The following is a 16,804-nucleotide window of genomic DNA, read 5'->3' as shown; positions in this document are numbered from 1 at the left end:
ACATTAGGGTTGCACAGAGAATTTCTGCATACATTCTGGGGGTTAGAGTTAAGATTCAGAATGCCCTTGATAAATTGGAGGAATGGTCTAAAGTGAATCAAATTAAATTCAGTAAGGACAAATACAAGGTCTTGCACTTAGAACATAACAGACTTATGCACTGGGGAATGACTAGCTAGGCTACAGTACAGCAAAAGAGGACAGTGGATGGCAAGCTGAATATAAGCCAACAGTGTACCCTGGTTGCAAAAAAGTCAGTATCCCACTGGTCTGTTTTAATAGGACTGTCTCTAGCAAACCAAGGGAAGTGATTCTTCCCCTTTGAAACTATCAAGGCCTCACTTGGAGTACTGTGTCTTGTTTGGGCACCACACTTCAAGAAAATTGTGGAGAGATTGGAAAGAGTTCATCAGAGAGCAACCAAATGATTAGGGGCCTGGGAAACATGATTTATGAGGAAAGGCTGAAAGGTCTAGGATTATAACCTGGAGAAGAAAAGTTTGGGAGAGGGAGAAGGAGGGGGTTTGATAATATTGTTCAAGTACCTGGAGGGCAATTATAGAGAGGACAGTTATAGACTATTTATAGACTGGAGAAGGACTTAAGTCTTAGATTGCACCAAGGGAAATTTATATTGGATAGTAGGAAGAAATTTCTCACTCTAAGGGTAGTTAAACATTGGATCAGGTTACCCACAGAGGCTGTGGAATTTCCATGCAATACTTGACTGGGATGGTTTAGTCAAGGTAATCCTATCTGGAGCAGAAGGCTGGACTAGATGACCTCCTGAGGTCCCTTCCAGTCCTACTTGTCTAAGATTCTGTTCCTAATTTTTTAGTTCTTGGACCTGAACTTTAACCATGCTGTTTTAAAATGTGGTTTTGGTGTATGATTTAGATAGCAATTGTTACTCTACTTGCCCCTAGTAATGGAAAGTATTGTTAATATTTGTTAAAAAATAATAAAATAAATGATAAATAATGAAATGGTAAATTGAACACGTTAACATTGTGTGCCTATGGATTTACAGATTTTGGAAAAACAAATAAGAACCAGAGATCATACCACTACAGGAACTAATTTTGCTGTTCAAAGTCTGGACTGTAAGTATCTACAAGGATTTGGGGACTTGCGTGGAAGGGTGGCTAGGTAAGTAAAACATGATGGATCCAATTCCCCTTTGCACTTCTTCATTATTGAGTGCCATTAGAGCTTTAAAGTGGGTATAAATATATTTTATTCTTATTTTAAGGCTCCTTGTATCCCAGCAAAGTAATATAAAACATGCTTAGTGTAAAGGAGCAGAAGAGTTCATATGTGAGCAAATCATATGGTACACATTAAAAATGCCTACATCTTTCTGCTTCAGTTCTTTCCCTAAAACTTAATCTTTTAGACATGTTATCTTCTATGTGATAGCTATATTGCAACTTTTGTAATCACTTGTTCCCACCTAAACTCCTCTGCATTTTCAGTAACATACAACACAGTTCTTCATTTCTGTTCCTAAATTATGGCACAGTAGTGGTGCTAGTCTCCAGCCCTATATAGATGTAACATTTGAAATGTTCCAAATGCCTCTGAAACACTTCAAACAGTAAGCATACAGACATTCACAGTCAAAGAAGCATTTTAAAAGTGTCTAATGCTTGGAGGTGTTAAAAAAAATGTTTTAAAATCTGCGCGCCCCAACGCTGAACCCAGTACATGCCCAGAAGTGGCATCGTGTTAGTTGGACCCAGATTGCCCAACGTCTGTATAGATCAGATGCTTTAATGTGGCTTTTTGGCACTTTCTCCAAGTGCTTTCTGCAACATCTACACATTTTATGAAGTGCAACAGGGAGTTGCTCTGACACCTTACAGTGCTCTTCTGAGAAAAGAAATCTGAGAAAGCAGGGCAGACAGACAATGAATAGTCCTCAGTGTGCTCTGCTGTCCTTGGCAAACTCTGTAGCCTGAGAGGAGCAACTTCCGGAGCACTTCATGGTCCCTGAGTCTGGTCTTCCAAGGCCCCAGTCTTTTTGGGAGGCCAGAGGCCACCAGACTTGCCAAGTACACAGGAGAGCACTCACTAGCTGTGCACACCTACTGTGAGGGAAGAAGGGGAGCAGAGCACTGTAGGATGCTGGAGGACTAGGTATCATTCCTCCTGGCTGCAGAGTTCCACCACTGCAATTTTGAAGCACTCTGACAAGGGGGCATAATTAGAGACTGTATGTCTGTGGGTCACTGAAGCCCTTCAAATCTGAAGCACTCCAAATTAGAGTGCTTCAAATGTATGTGTGTCCATGTCCTCTGTTTAAGGTATCTGCATTTACCCCCAGAGACAGAATGCATCTTAGAGGCAAAAGAGGTAGATTCCTTCCAGTTGTGAAGTTTATTCCAGTATTTTTAAGTGAGTACGTGATGGGCATACTGTAGAAATCTACAGGGTGCAAGGGAAGACATAAGCCTTCCCTGGAAGGCTCAAGGCAACATATAAATCTAAAAGGCTCAGGTTACAAGTTTGGTTGATGAAAATGTATGTGTAATTCATGTGGACTTTTGTAACATATTTGAATTAGTACTGTACAACATCCCAATTAAAAAGTAATAATAAAAATTATATAATATGAAACAAAATAAATCACACATCAAGTAAATAAAGAACTGGCTAAGAGAAATCTCAAAAAGCAAGGTTATCATCAGTGAATGAGGGAATTGCTAGTGAGGTTCTACAGGAATCAATACTAGGCCTGACACTAGTCAACATTTTAATGAAAGATATGAATTAACTAGGATCACAGCTGACCAAACGTGTGGACCGCACAGTGGTTGACAGTGTGGGAATGCTACAGAGCAATGTGGATTGCTTGGCAACCTGGGCCTATTCAAACACAAAAAACAAAACAAATTTATACAGCCAAATGCATGGTTATATATCTAGGAACAAGGAATAAAGACCACACCTGTTGAAGTTTCCTGAAAAACAGTTATTCTGAAAAGAATTGTGTGATAATACTAGCAAAGTAATTCAACATGAACTCCCAGTGCAATTCTGTGGCAAACAAGACTAATGCTTGTATATACAATGTATCTGTTCATTTGTATATACCAGGTAGCAGGGAGTGTGAACTGGGAGGTGATTTTTCCTCTGTATACAACATGGTCAAGACCAATACTGAAATACTGTGTCCCTCATTATTTTGTGGCCTCTCAGTGAACTTTCTCTGTGGCCTACTTTAATCTGTACAAGAACCATAATACTCAGACCATTGTTGATTATGAGACAGTTTATTTTTCCGGATTGACTCACCAGCAGAACTGCTTTGGTTGGCTTCACCATTATGAGTTTCTCCAGGACCTCCCTCTTTCTGGATAGACTCATCACATTGCTTCTTTGGTATGATGTATGGAATCTCTTAGCAGAGTGTCCACACTTATGCTCAAGACAGTGTTTAATGATCCCTAGAGTTGTTATCACAAGGCAATGAAATACAGAGACTGCTGAACAGAAGAATGCCTCAAAAACTCTGTGGGTATTAAGGAATTACCATCTAAATCCTGCCCTTCCATGGCTTTATATGTAGGAGAATACAATTTAATCCAAAGGTATTTTAATCTATAAAAAAGCATTTTCTTCCTTTCAGTTAGCTCCTTCTTCCTTCTCCTGCTTTATCCATTCCATGATGTCATATCTATTATGAAAGGCAGCAATAATCAGTACCATGTAACTGACTGTCATCTCACAAAGAGTGGGTTTGACATCCTGTTCTAGGAATGGAGTCCAAGGATTCCATTTATTTAAAAAAAGAGCAAACAACAAGTCTTCTAAACCTCAGCAAAACTGACTGATGTTGCAGCACAAGGACTGGCTATACTAGCTGCACTCAAACAGTCAATTTGTAATGGAGTTTTACATGAATGATTGCTGTTGGTTAAAGTATGGTACAGATACCAGTGATTTATACCTTATAAGCAAAAGCTGCATTTTGCTTGCTACTTAAATTTCCTCTCTAGATATGCTGAGTTTTAATTAATAGTGTGTGGGACCATCAAAATGAGAAGTAACCCAATATTGAAAAACAAAGCATAGCTATAATCATAAATACTAGCTTCATCTGTCATATTTTTTGATCTCCACTGTAAGAAGAATGCAATATGATTAGAATTCAAACTGGAATTTCTATAACCTAGTGTAGGTGGGGACAAAATGTACATAGCCATACTTTTACATGTTCTATTTTATACATACAGAATTTAAACATAGAGCTTAAAAAATAAAAAAGCAAACAAACAGTGGCTTACCCATAAGTGTAGTTTGTCATTAAACTTAAAATTTAGCACCCTTTAACCTAAAACTAACTAGGATGGAATGGACCATGACCTTCTGTTATGACAGATAATTCCTCCTTCTGCATTTGGACATATAGCTTGCATTGGATCTTGTAATTCAAATACATTTTTCCATAACTTGTCATTCTTGTTCTTTGCATGGTATAGTACTGTCTAAATATCAACCAGTATCTAGGTCATCAAATAATCTAAGCCTTTCTAAACTATACAAGTATTTCTGAATAGCATGACAATGATGTCTTTAAAAAATACTTCCAGTGCCTCAGTTATCATTGCATCTCTCTCAAACTGATGTTTGCTTTTAGAAAGTTGTATATTCCGATTATTTTCTAATTTTTCAAATAAACCCATGCACAAGTGACTTGGGGCACAAGGCCATATGTTACAACATAGCAAAACAAGACAATACACATTAACAAAACAGATGCCTCCATGAATATAATTACATAATCCTCACTCCCATCAGCAAAAGACGGAACAAGCAGATGGACTTTACACATAATGCTGAAGGTTAAATTCTTGCTGTTCTTTTTTCTCATGCAATTCTGTCCATCAAAGTAAATCAAAAAGTGCAGAACTTTATCAGAAGCATCATCCAATATAACCAATCAAAAACTGGTTTATAAATTGAGAGCCAGTAACTAGGTCTTTCAGGAGTTTTTGCAACCTATACTAGAGACTATTACATCATTGTACTGCCCACTTTGACTTAAACATGTAGTAGGAATCTTTGAGACTCTTTATCTATGTTATTCCTATATTTAAATGCTTAACTATATAAATAAGAAGAACCTCAAAAAATATATATGTGTACTTAAATCTTGAGAGTTTTTTTAAATTTATATATCTTTCAAAGCTTTTTTCACTACTATATGTACAATGTTTAGTTTTTCCTCTGTTACTCTCAGAAACAGAAACTTCACATTAGACAGATGTTATTTTCCTCTTTATAAACCCTGAACTAAATAAGCAGTTAAATCAGCTGTCCTCTCACTCCAGTAAAACTTCACAAATCCAACTATCCAACTTTCTTTTCAAAGGTACACTTGTAGGGCAAATTTCCAAAACATGCATGCCCAAATGTATATACCTTATTTGTACATAAAATTAATTTTTATTATACATATTTGCCCCTTCCAAAAAGACTCAGAGTGGTTTACAATAAAAGAAAAGAAAACTCATAAAAAGAGGATAAAATATAAAATTGGAAACTATAACAAAACAAATGCCTCCAACCAAAAAAAATCCAAATTTAAAAGCAATCCACTCCCCTATCTCTTAACCAAAGAGAGCATACCTACCAACCTCACTTCCTAATCTACATTCACTACCTCCATAAAAGAAAACAACATTCACCCCATATTTCTTCCCAACTTTACACACTCCCATTCTGCCCACATTCAGTATCTCTGTTTCCATCAAAGAGAAATGCCAAACTACCAAAGGGTGCTTGCCCTGGGTGCTGGCCTTTTAAAAGTCATGGGCTAGCTAGGCCCTTCCTCTTTCCATTTTGGATAGCCATGCGTTGCCTGCTCAATGTCCCATCCCTCTCCTACGCTGTTTCACAGGCAAAGAAACTGAGGAACAGGCAGGAAAAATGACCTATTGAGGGTCATTCAGAAGGGCAGAGCCAGTAATGGACCCCAAGGTTTCATTAAGCAGTACTGTAGCTAGTATACCACTGTTTCTGCAGAACTGGTGGGTTTCACTCAGTTATAAGAGACTGGCCCTCAGCCTGTTGTTACTGTCTCTTTAAAATCCATTTAATAAATAGCCTGTATGTCTAATTTTTTTTGGATTATTGTTTTCTTATAACTTAAAATATTTCTTATTGACATGAAACTCTTAATCCTCTTCTTTCAAATGTTATTAATCTTTTTCAGAAAACTTAGAGCTGGGATTTTCAAAGGATCCTAAGGGAATTACGAACTCAGTGGGAGCTAGATACCTAATTCCATTACATGGCTTTGAAAATCCCTTGCTACCTACTTATTTAATACAAAATTATGTTACTTTCATTTCAGATGTACATCTCCTTACTGCTCTCTTTTAGAAATCTACCCCACGCTTTTGCAACATAATTAAAATTTTGTTGGCCTTCTGTATTCCAGCAGATCATGATCATCAGAGTTATATGGTGAAATTCAACCCTATATAAGGGCTGAAACAATTCTGCCAACCCGATCAGAGTTGTACCTACCTGCACTCATAGTGAATTAGACCCATCACGCCTCAAGTTTCTTCTCCTAGTGTAGGGCTGTCTAGCTCTTGGCCTGAAGGCTGCATCTTCCTCCTGCAACCAGGGTCTCTGGGATGAGGCAGAGCAGAGCAGTGGGAGAGGGTCTGGTGAACTACTGCCTGTGCAGTGGGAAAAGGACTCATGCTGCCCATGTGACAGCAGTAGAGGCCTGACCCCTGTGTAGTGAGCCATGGACCAGCTGGGGCTGATCCCATCCCAGACCCCAACTGGAGGTAATCAGGCAGAGTCATCCTTCAGGGAGGCCTCACCCACACTGGGTATATAATTTCAGAGCAGACAGTAGAAGACTTATGCCTCTGGCTTGCTTGGAACTTCTAAACTTGTGCTTTGAAAGCCTTTGGCTTGTAACACCTTGCTTATTGTTCCTTTTCTCATCTTGGATCTCCCAGCCTGGATCAACTGCTTGTCCTAATCACACACATCTCTCAACCTTCAGCCAGATATCCTGTACTCAGATCAATACCTGGCTTAACATTGGCTACAGTCTGGTAACTCCTCAATATAGCATGCTCCACTCAGACATGACGCCATCACCCCCTGACACTGGGGAGCTCCCGAGCCTACAGCCTGGAACCTGTGACCAGTGCAGCAGATGGTCCCCAGATACTCTGAAGTTGGCTAGCCCTGTCCTAACATACACTCTCCTGAGCAACTTAGAATCTAGGCATTATAGGAACGTTTATTTTATGTGCTCTATTTTCTTGGCTCATTTTCTAGGGTTTGTGTCCATAAAAGTTTCTGACAAAGCTAACAAACTACATTCCCTTCTCTATCTAAACATATGTTCACTTTCTTGGTTATTATATAATTGTTCTCTGAATCAATAGTTCCCTTTGATCAAAGTTTTGGCTTTCTGACAAGGTCTCTATTATCTATAAAACATTTCCTGATTTACTTTATCTAAATGTTCTGAAGAACCATCAGACCAGCTTTTTTGTTGTTATCTTCTACTTCAGCTATTTTGATTGCATAATCCAAAATCTTCTTCCTGATTCCTTATCTGTCAACAATACTGACTTTTGTGCTGTACTTGGTTTAGTCTTTGGAAAATAATTTATTTAGACATGTACAGTCCAGTTTTCCTTATTCCATTTTTATTTTATTAATATTTAATTGTACAGTATTAGTGTCTCTAAGAACATCTTATTTCAGTAATCTTACTATAAGTATTCCTAATACAGGAATAGATGATTACTGTTAGGGTCAGAAGTTGCAGGGATCACAGGAGAACTCAAAGGCAATGCAAGCAACTTAGCTACTAGACACACAAGAGTGTAGCAGCTGAGGAGAGCCTGTTTACATACACTTTACTTTCCAGTGTGTGCTGTGGAGCAGTGTCTGTTGGGGTAATCTCTGTAATGTTGTGCGTGCTCATTGACCTCCTCTTTTTAAACAGGAGGAGAGCAGAGATGGAAGATAAGACTCCCCAGACTCATTTTATATTACAAAATATAAAATAGATTCTAAAGAAAGAAATCTTAGATGAACAGTTTTCAGATTTTCCATTATTCAGCAAACGTCAAATAATTAATGTGGCCATTTTGAGGTTGAAAAGAGATGTTGGCAGATGCAACTGGGAGAGTTTAAATAGAAGATGACAAACACTGTTTGTAAACCAGAAATCTTCTGCCAGCACCTGCTCTATAACAGATCTTTCTTAATATCCACCTGAAACCAGATGTTACAAGCTAAGATATCGGTTACAGAACTGTATCTTCTCTGTGTGTTTTCTAGGCAACTACTTCTGGTAAAACACAGCAGCACCTGGAGTCCAAATTAGCCCATGTGCATGCATTTTAGAAGTCATGTAACTCTAATTGTTAGATTGCAAATTGTTACCTTGTGCAAAGCATGAGGCACTCCAACCCACACCATGCTGACTTACCTACCTTTGAAGCTGAGGAAGGTGAGAAAACTGCTGTTTACATGATATGTTCTTTATATCAGACCTAATTTGCTATTGTTATATAAAGACCATATCATATTATGTACTGAATACTTTCAAATGCCCTAGACTTTAGTAAGTGCAGAATTAGGCAAGTTTTTTTCAGTAGGCAATCAGTGCTGGAAGGTGGATTGGGATCAGGACTCTTGTACCACATTAACTGCAACTCTGCCACCAGTCAAGATGCCACCGAAAGACTGTGGCTGATTGAATAGTGGCAAAATGAGATTAGCTGGTGCCATCAATTGCAGAAACTACTATATATTGCTACTCTGTTTTGAAGAAGCCTCCATTTTGATTCTAGGTGTGATGCAAGTATTGCGAAACTATCAGGGGATCTAAATATCATCAGGCATGAGATCCAGAAGATAGAGAACGATATCTATAGCCTCCGTTCTGCTATGGAAAGCTGTGTTAGTGGTTTTGACAAGAAGGTGAGTAGAAGAATATACAATGACACAGATATTTTGGGTGTGAGATATGCAAGTAAATTGTATTTTTGTTTTTCTTGCTTGCTTGTTTTTTAAACTGTTGACCAGTGTAAATGAGAATATAGTGAGGATAAGTATGGCTTTTTTTTTTTTCTCCTTATAAATAAAAAAAGCTCATTTGTTTCGGGGACTTCTGTAAAACAGTACTGACAGTTACTCACTAAGGCTAGTATAGACAGTCAAAAAGCCTGAGGCTGAATTGATTCAATCTTTGTAGGTTAGTCTAAGATGCAACGATTGAATTTTGGAGCAAGTGAACAGATACTCACTTTTGATTCTAGAAATGCAGCCACATACCTGCAGTGGCCCAGTCCACTATAGTATGCCTCCTGCTTGGCTGGAGCAGACAGCTTGGGCCAAGACTAACCTGCCCTGTAAGGTGGGTTTTGGGGAGAGTGCAAAGCATCCTCGGATGCTGGGGGACTGTGAGTTAATTTGAATATGGAACAGAAATTCAATAAACTGATTTAACCTGAATCAGTTAAATCTGATACTACATCCATCCAGATTTATCTTGAACCAGTTTCAGCCATTTTGAAAGTGGTTTATGTGCACTGAACTTCTATTGTATTATAGATTTGAACTAGTTTCCAATCACTTAAACTGTTTTATATGCATCGGCGATGCATAGGGGGTGCACATGCTCCCCGTGAGATTGGCTGTGCGCGCCCTGAAAGAAGCGCAGCAGACACTGCTGGCAGTGCCTGCAGGCAATTGCTGCCAACACCACCAGTGGTGTCTGTGGGCAGTCGCCGATTGTCTCTGGCCGCCGCTGCCGGTGGAATCTGCAGGTGGTCACTGACTACTGGTTGGTGCTTGCTACCCCTTACTCCTCGCCATTGACACTGCCACAGCCACCTGCAGGAGCTCTCCACTTGCCGTTGCCACACCCTCACCGCCATCACCTGTGGGCAGTCACCTCCAGGGGCACACGTCGTTTATGTTTATATGCAGCTTATATGTATAACTATAGGGCTAGGGAAAGATTCACAGTAATACAAAATTGAAAACACAATCCTGAGAATCTGAGGAACCTGAAATCCTAAAGAATAATCACCCCAGTATTTGCAAATAGGACATGGCATTGCCCCTTTCTTGTTTTAAAGTACATATTGGAATTCCAGATTCAAAGACCTTAGAGACCGAGAATAAATACTTCAGGAATCCATTATTTTCCAAGTCTTTAGTTTCTAGCTTCAGAAGGGGGACAGATCTAGCTGCTTAATAGCTTCCCTATTAAGTGAACCTGTAATTTCTTTTTAAATTATACTTTTTATGTTGACCTATTTTTATAGTATAGTATATAGTACACTATAGTTCTGTAATGTATATTTGTACATAGTGTGGAGGTACTGCTGTTTCCAGGACATCCAGGAAATTAGAACTTTTAAAATTATGCTGTAGACAACTGCTAACATTTATCAGTCTTTTGGCTGATTTAGGGAGTTTACCATCTTGAAGGATTGTGCACAAAAATAGTATCTTTGCGTAAAAATATAATTATGCAGCAAATTTGCCTCTCTTGGCAAGTAAAATGATGGTTCTCTCTTCCTGCCTTCATGTGAGCATCTATCACATTGACTGAGGTTGCTATTCAGATTAAACTTGTTGTGCATTAGTCTTACTTCAGTATACTTTGACTGTGTGTGCTGCTCCGTAAGCAACTTAAATTTCCTCCAAAGTAGAGTTACTCAAGACAAAGCTTGAAGGAAGGTCTTTTACCTGGGAATACTATCCTATGACACTTTTAGGACATCTGCCTCTTAACACATGTAACATTGTTCTGTTTCACTGCAAAATGGAAAACAGAACAGGTACATGTTCACATGAAGGAGTGTAGCAAAGTTTGTAAAAACAAGTCAGTGTAGATATTAAGCAGAAACCTTCTCAACTGAAGATAGAAATCTTACAGAATAGTCGGAGGACAGAGTTCCAAAGATAAGCTGTCTTTCTGATGACAAATAAAGTAAAGTATAGTCACCCTGGGCCTGATTCTGTCCACCCTTACTCACTGTAAGCAGCTGTAACAGGCATCGCTTCCGAGCCAAGTTGTGGCCCGCTCACCTGTTCCTGCGGCATCCGCCCGCCTTCTCACCTGCCACGTCTTGATGTTAGTTAATTAATTAGCGGGAGGCTGCCCATTATAATGCCCCGATGCCGGGGGGGCGCTCTGCGGCTCCAACCTCCCCTAATACCGCAGCCCAAGCCTCGCAGATGTAAGTGCTGTCATCTCTCTTCTGCCCCCTTTTGGAGACTCACTATGCTGCCCCCTTTTTGGGGCTCCCTATGCCCACACCTGGGCTCAATCGCCCCTCTCTGGGGCTGGGGTCTATGCCCCTCTAAACTGCACCCTCACTGGCGTCTGGCTGTGCCCCGCTTGGGCTCACAAAATAGCCCCCGTCCTGGGAGCTCACCCCACCCACGCTGGGGCTTCAGAAATGCCCCTCCCTAGGGCTGGGTCTATACACCCCGTATGCTGCGCCCTCCTGGGCGTCGGGGTCCCCGCACACTGCTGCAGGTCCCTATAAGTCCTATGCCCCCACTTGGGCTCAATCGCCCCTCTCTGGGGCTGGGGTCTATGTACCCCGCACGCAATCTGGGGTCTCGGTCCCACGTCTGCAACCCACCGGTTGCGCCCGCGACCCACTGGCTGCGCTCCTCGCCACCAGTCGCTCACACACTGGCGTGCGAGCTGCGCTTTTCCTGGCGCTATTCAAATAATGCGCCCTCTTGGCGCTAGGGCACCCCACACTCTCTGGGGTCCCTGTGATTGAGGCCTCCTACAGCCTCACCCAAGCCTCCGGGGTAATAACAAAGTCAAACAAACTCAAGACTCCCGGCTGTAACACAAACCTAAAGCCCCCTGGCTAAACCATAGTGCCCATCCTCTCAGGGCTATCATGAGCTGTACTTGCAAGTCATGCTCCTTTCCATATCTCAGCTGAGGGAGCTCCTGCCTCTCCGGCTGCTGGCAGAGAACTGCCAGCCTGGCCTCAGCCCTGGGCTTTTATAAGGGCCAGGCCCTGCCCCCTTCTTGGCCAGCTGACTCCCATTAGTTGCCCCAGCAACCCGCAACTGTCCCCCTTACGTTCAGCCAGGGCTCTCTCCCAGGCAGTTTTCACTCCTTAGGAGCCAGGCACTGACGTGCCCTGCGACACAGCATATTGAAGTTTTCTTTATTTTCCCTGTACTGTTTTCCTACTTACCAAAGGTATTATAGTTTCCTAGGAGATTAATTTTAGCTCATAATTAGGGTCTTATGTGGACATCTTGAACCTCCAATGGAGGGGGGTTTTCTGTAGTTCAACTTTCAAGAGTAAGGAATATAAGTGACCATGTTCCTCCCACCAAGTTATCTACATCTTCTGTGAGATTTAGTCTCTGCCAAGAACACTCCTGGGATTCCAAATCATTGTAGATTTGGTCATCTGAGTGCTCCATGTAACCCTGTAATGTCATAAAATCAAGCTTCTACAAAGCATGGTGCAAGTGTATCATGATGGGTAGTAAACCATGTTGAGATCTACACGTCAGTAATATACAAGAAATGTATCTTATAAAGGTCTTGGTTCTTCAGGGTTCTGATAAATACATACATAAATGTCCATCTGCCATGTAAATAGTAATTTTAAGTGCCTTGATGTCACTGACACTGTCAAACCACCACTGAGCTACTTCCAAGTACTAAGGTACTCAAGTCCTTAGGTATTTACTTTTCTGCCAGTGTGCATGCTTCTTAACAAATTGTATGTTAAGCACTGATTATGCTTCACAGCTTACAGGCTCTTTGGAGCCCTAGTTCAAGCCAAAGAAGGATTAAGGGTTCACTCTCTTTTCTCATGAATAGTGTCTGATCCAATAGCCATGCTGAGAGTCCACCTAAGGTAGCTGCTACCTACACAAACAACTGTGAGGAGGGAGAGAGAGTGCATGTGTCCATCTGGGAATTTGAGGCACTTCTTTGGGATGTGGTAGACTTGGATTCAAATCTAAAAGTGGGCCTTCTTTTTGGTCCAGCGAATACTTATTTATACAAAGTAGAAGAGCTCCAACAAGAGAGACCCATCATAAAATAATCAATAAGCTGGAAATGACACTCGCCTAGGGTATAGGAAATGTGCATTTTAGTCTTTGCTCAGAATCAGGCACAGCAGAGGTTTGAACTACATGTCCCACATATCATGCAAGGGCTTTAAACACTTAGCTATTAGGAATTCTGGAGTGATGTCCTCTGACTTGGAGTCCCTTGAGGATCCTGCTAGGTGGCAGGGTGTCTCAGTTCTCTCTAGCTCCTGGCCCCAAACTTCAAGAGTCATTTAAATCCCACTAAAAAATAAGGAGTGTATAGTTATTTTGTTGGTTTGGTCTCGAACCTTTAGCGTTTAGTGTAATAATAAAAAGCTTTTTCCATTACAGGCCTGCCTTAAATTCAGGCTAGTTTCCCATCTTCTTTAACAGAAATGTGTAGTTAAATGTAAGTGCTGATAACTTGGCTCACAAAAATGTTCCCTATTGAATTTTCATTAGGTAATGCAGCTATTAGGCAAGATAGAGACTTACAGCTCTGAGCAAAGCTCAAATCTAAAGACAGTCCAGGGAAATCATCACCATGAATTGCAACTTCTGGATTTCAGGTAGGTGATATAGATTTTTTTCATTATGTTAATACACTCTGAATACTTTAGTCTGATAGAGTTGGCACGAAGTAGCAAAATAAACTCATTAATTTACATGCATTCACAAATGCTGAAGAAAAAGGTAATGAAGATCTATACTGTACTGCACAATAATTAAAATGCATAATGAAGGAATATTGTTTTAAAAACTACTTGTTAAAATGAAAAGGCACTAAATGCCTCTCCCTAACAAATAAAGAATAGCCAACTAACTCCTTACCATATTTAAAAGGAGTAGCACTAGATACCTCTGCTGACCCAGCCTTAACACTTAGGGCTAATTGGTGGCCTGGCTAGTACACCAGCATTGGGCCTGGCTACTACAGCCTTTTAGGCTAGGGACAGATATTGCACATAAACTGGTTTAAACTTGTAACAGAACAGATGTTCAGCGCACGTAAACCAGTTTGAAAATGGCTGAGACTGGTTTGAGATAAACCTGGTTGAATGTAATATCAGACTTCACTGATTTGGGTCAAACTGGTTTATGCAATGTCTGTCCTAGATCCCTTGCTGGTTTAAGTTAAACCAGACTCCTCCAGCATCCTGGCATGATCTCTGGCTGGGCTGGGCTGGGCTGAGCTGGGCTCTCTGCTCCATAGCAGGGCTGGACCCTCCCCTCTGCTTCCTGGCTGTAGCTTGGTCAGAGACTTGCAGGCACAGCAGCATCTGCCTGGCTTCCCCATGCTCTCCCCCTCCCCTCACCACTCCCTGCTAAACAGGGATCCCCTGTCCCCTTTGCCTTACACAGATACCTCAGCATTAGCTAGCAGACCCCATGCTGGCTATAGTCCCTGCTGCTTTTTTAAGCTAATCAGCAGCTTAGCTGGTAATATCCCTCTGTTCCTTCTTTGTTTAAGAAGAGTTTGAACTATTGAGAGAGGCTCTTTTGTTTTCTGATGGGGTGATAAATTCTGATAATAGAGCTGATAAATGCTCTGTTATCAAGGGCGGGGGGGGGGGGGAGGGGAGGGGAGGGGAGGGGGGCATAACTCCTTCCTAATCCTGCCAGGGTCTTGCCATGCCCCCCTCAGCTCAACCCTCTAGCACCCCCCAGCTTCTAGCCTGAGCCACTGTAGGCATGTGCCTGGGATGTGTCTGGGATGTCTCTGCAGTTACAAAGTGATTTATCCTAGTCAGGTTAGACTAACCTGCAAAGATGGAATCAGTTCAGGCTCAGGCTTTTCTAATGTCTGTCCCTAGCCTTATACACCCATGCTGGCTTTCCACATCACATATAAACACAATGGGAGAAGTAGAGCACAGAGGTACTGCTTCACCCACTCATGCAGGTTAGTGGCAGAAAGACAAGGAAGGGCTGGAACCTTTGGTTGGTAGCCTAAGTATGCCAGAGCAACAGGAAATATGTGCTGCCTGTGGTTTATAGATGTGGAATGAAATTCTGGCCCCAGCAAGCTCAATGGCAGCTTCCTATTTGACATTTAGGAGGCCAGGTTTTCACACCTGGGACTGGGAGGGAAACCACGACTCTGAGCTAGGTCTGGCCTGCTTCTGGGGCAGTTCAGAATTGAGCTGCCCTGTACTCGGTGCCTATTGTAACATCACGCTGTATCATTAGTGTATTGCAGAACTAAATGATGCCTCCTGGGACCTTGACTCAGAGAAGTCACACCTGAAAAACAACTAATCTTGCAGGCTGCAGTGGAAATTAGACATTTGAGATTATCTGTATATTCCTAGGCTCTGATCCCAACTCGCCAAAGTCTGACAAAATACCCATTGAGTTCAGATGAGTAGAACTCATGCCCCATAGTAAGACAGTACAGATGTTCAGTATTTATGCTATGGTAGTTCACTATAAAATAATTCATCATGTAATGAACCCATATTAATAGATGATGTCCCCACCCCCTTTTTCCCCCAATCTTGTGATGCTTGCCCTTGAATGATGAATATGTTTCCTAACATACCTCTTTTTCCTCCCTTTTCTACTGAGTAATTTTGTTAATAGCACCATTGGTAAAAGCCCTCTTTACTTAACTGTGTTTAAATGCAGTATTGGTTTTATTTATAACTTGCCACAAACCTAATGTTCCTGTCCTCAACAAATAGCTGTAGCCCCTGAGAGCCTTTATTAACCAAAGTTTCTTTCCTCTGTATTCACACCAATTCTATAATGTTCCTCCTTGAATGTAGTATGCAAAGCTATGCACAGTAAAAATTGCTGTGCTATCCTCTTCATAGCCCTTTTGTACTGTGATTTACATTCCCTTTGATTTGTGTTTCATCTTTTTGGAGCTGCTTCCCAGAGCCACCTTTTTTCCCCAAATTTCCTCCAGTGTAAAAAATAACATTTTTAACTAGTGTGAGAGGCAAGGAATTCTTAGAGTGATGTCTTTTATTGGCCCAACTGTGTAGTAGAGTTAGATAAGGTTTTGAATACAAGACACTGTTTGTGAGGTTGAGGTCTAACCAAAATTAGAATTAAATAGGAAAAAGGATTTCCAGATCAATAGAATAGAAAAAAATACATGCAATCATGGGGAAATAACTGATCATAGAATGTGTAGAGTAGGAAGATGAGGAAGATGGGAAAAAATGGATGGTAAGGGTAGAGAATATGTGAAGCAAGGAACAAAACTTAGAAAAGGAGAATGGGAAAAGTTGCTAGAGAATGGAAAGCTGGACTGATGCAAACATAGCTTTTCTTTTTTTCATACTGAAAATGTGACCAGTATAGGAGACTGAAAAAATGCTGCAAGATTTACAAGATCTTGAGATGATATAAGTATTGGTACGGTTTTAAGATCCAAAAGGTTGTTTTCATTTAAAGGAAAAGGTTTGCGTGTGTATTTAATATCTTACTGAATTAAATTACCCATGCCCCTTGAAGAACACCTCTTCCTACCAGTGCTTGAATTAAAAAAAAAGCTAAAAACAAAAAATACCAGTCAATAATGGAGATGAAATGGACTTTGTAGGCCAGAGTCTCAGAGCAGAATGCACTTATTTTGGATGTTCCTGTCTTGTACCCTTCTAGGCCTACACTTGGGTATGACGCAAAGAAAATTATTCAGGTCACACACAGCAAGTGATAATCCTGAAAGCAATTAAATGAGGCATTAAAGTACGTG

General features: G+C 40.9%; 1 protein-coding gene across 4 annotated transcripts in view; it reads left to right on the top strand.

Moving 5' to 3' along the window:
* The window catches only part of FAM81B (family with sequence similarity 81 member B), a 65,224-nt gene that overhangs the window by 34,959 nt on the left and 13,461 nt on the right, over positions 1-16,804 (top strand). For all 4 annotated transcript variants that reach the window (XM_059725017.1, XM_019483542.1, XM_059725016.1 and 1 more), the window contains 3 exons: positions 1,031-1,149; positions 8,847-8,976; positions 13,561-13,667. In XM_059725017.1, coding sequence (XP_059581000.1) covers positions 1,031-1,149; positions 8,847-8,976; positions 13,561-13,667 — 356 coding nt within the window. The remainder of the gene's footprint in view (positions 1-1,030; positions 1,150-8,846; positions 8,977-13,560; positions 13,668-16,804) is intronic.

The sequence above is a fragment of the Alligator mississippiensis genome, chromosome 3 (assembly GCF_030867095.1).
Source record: "Alligator mississippiensis isolate rAllMis1 chromosome 3, rAllMis1, whole genome shotgun sequence".
NCBI classification, from domain to species: domain Eukaryota; kingdom Metazoa; phylum Chordata; order Crocodylia; family Alligatoridae; genus Alligator; species Alligator mississippiensis.
The sequence above is the reverse complement of the archived record's forward strand: the minus strand, read 5'-3'. Positions and strand labels throughout refer to the sequence as shown.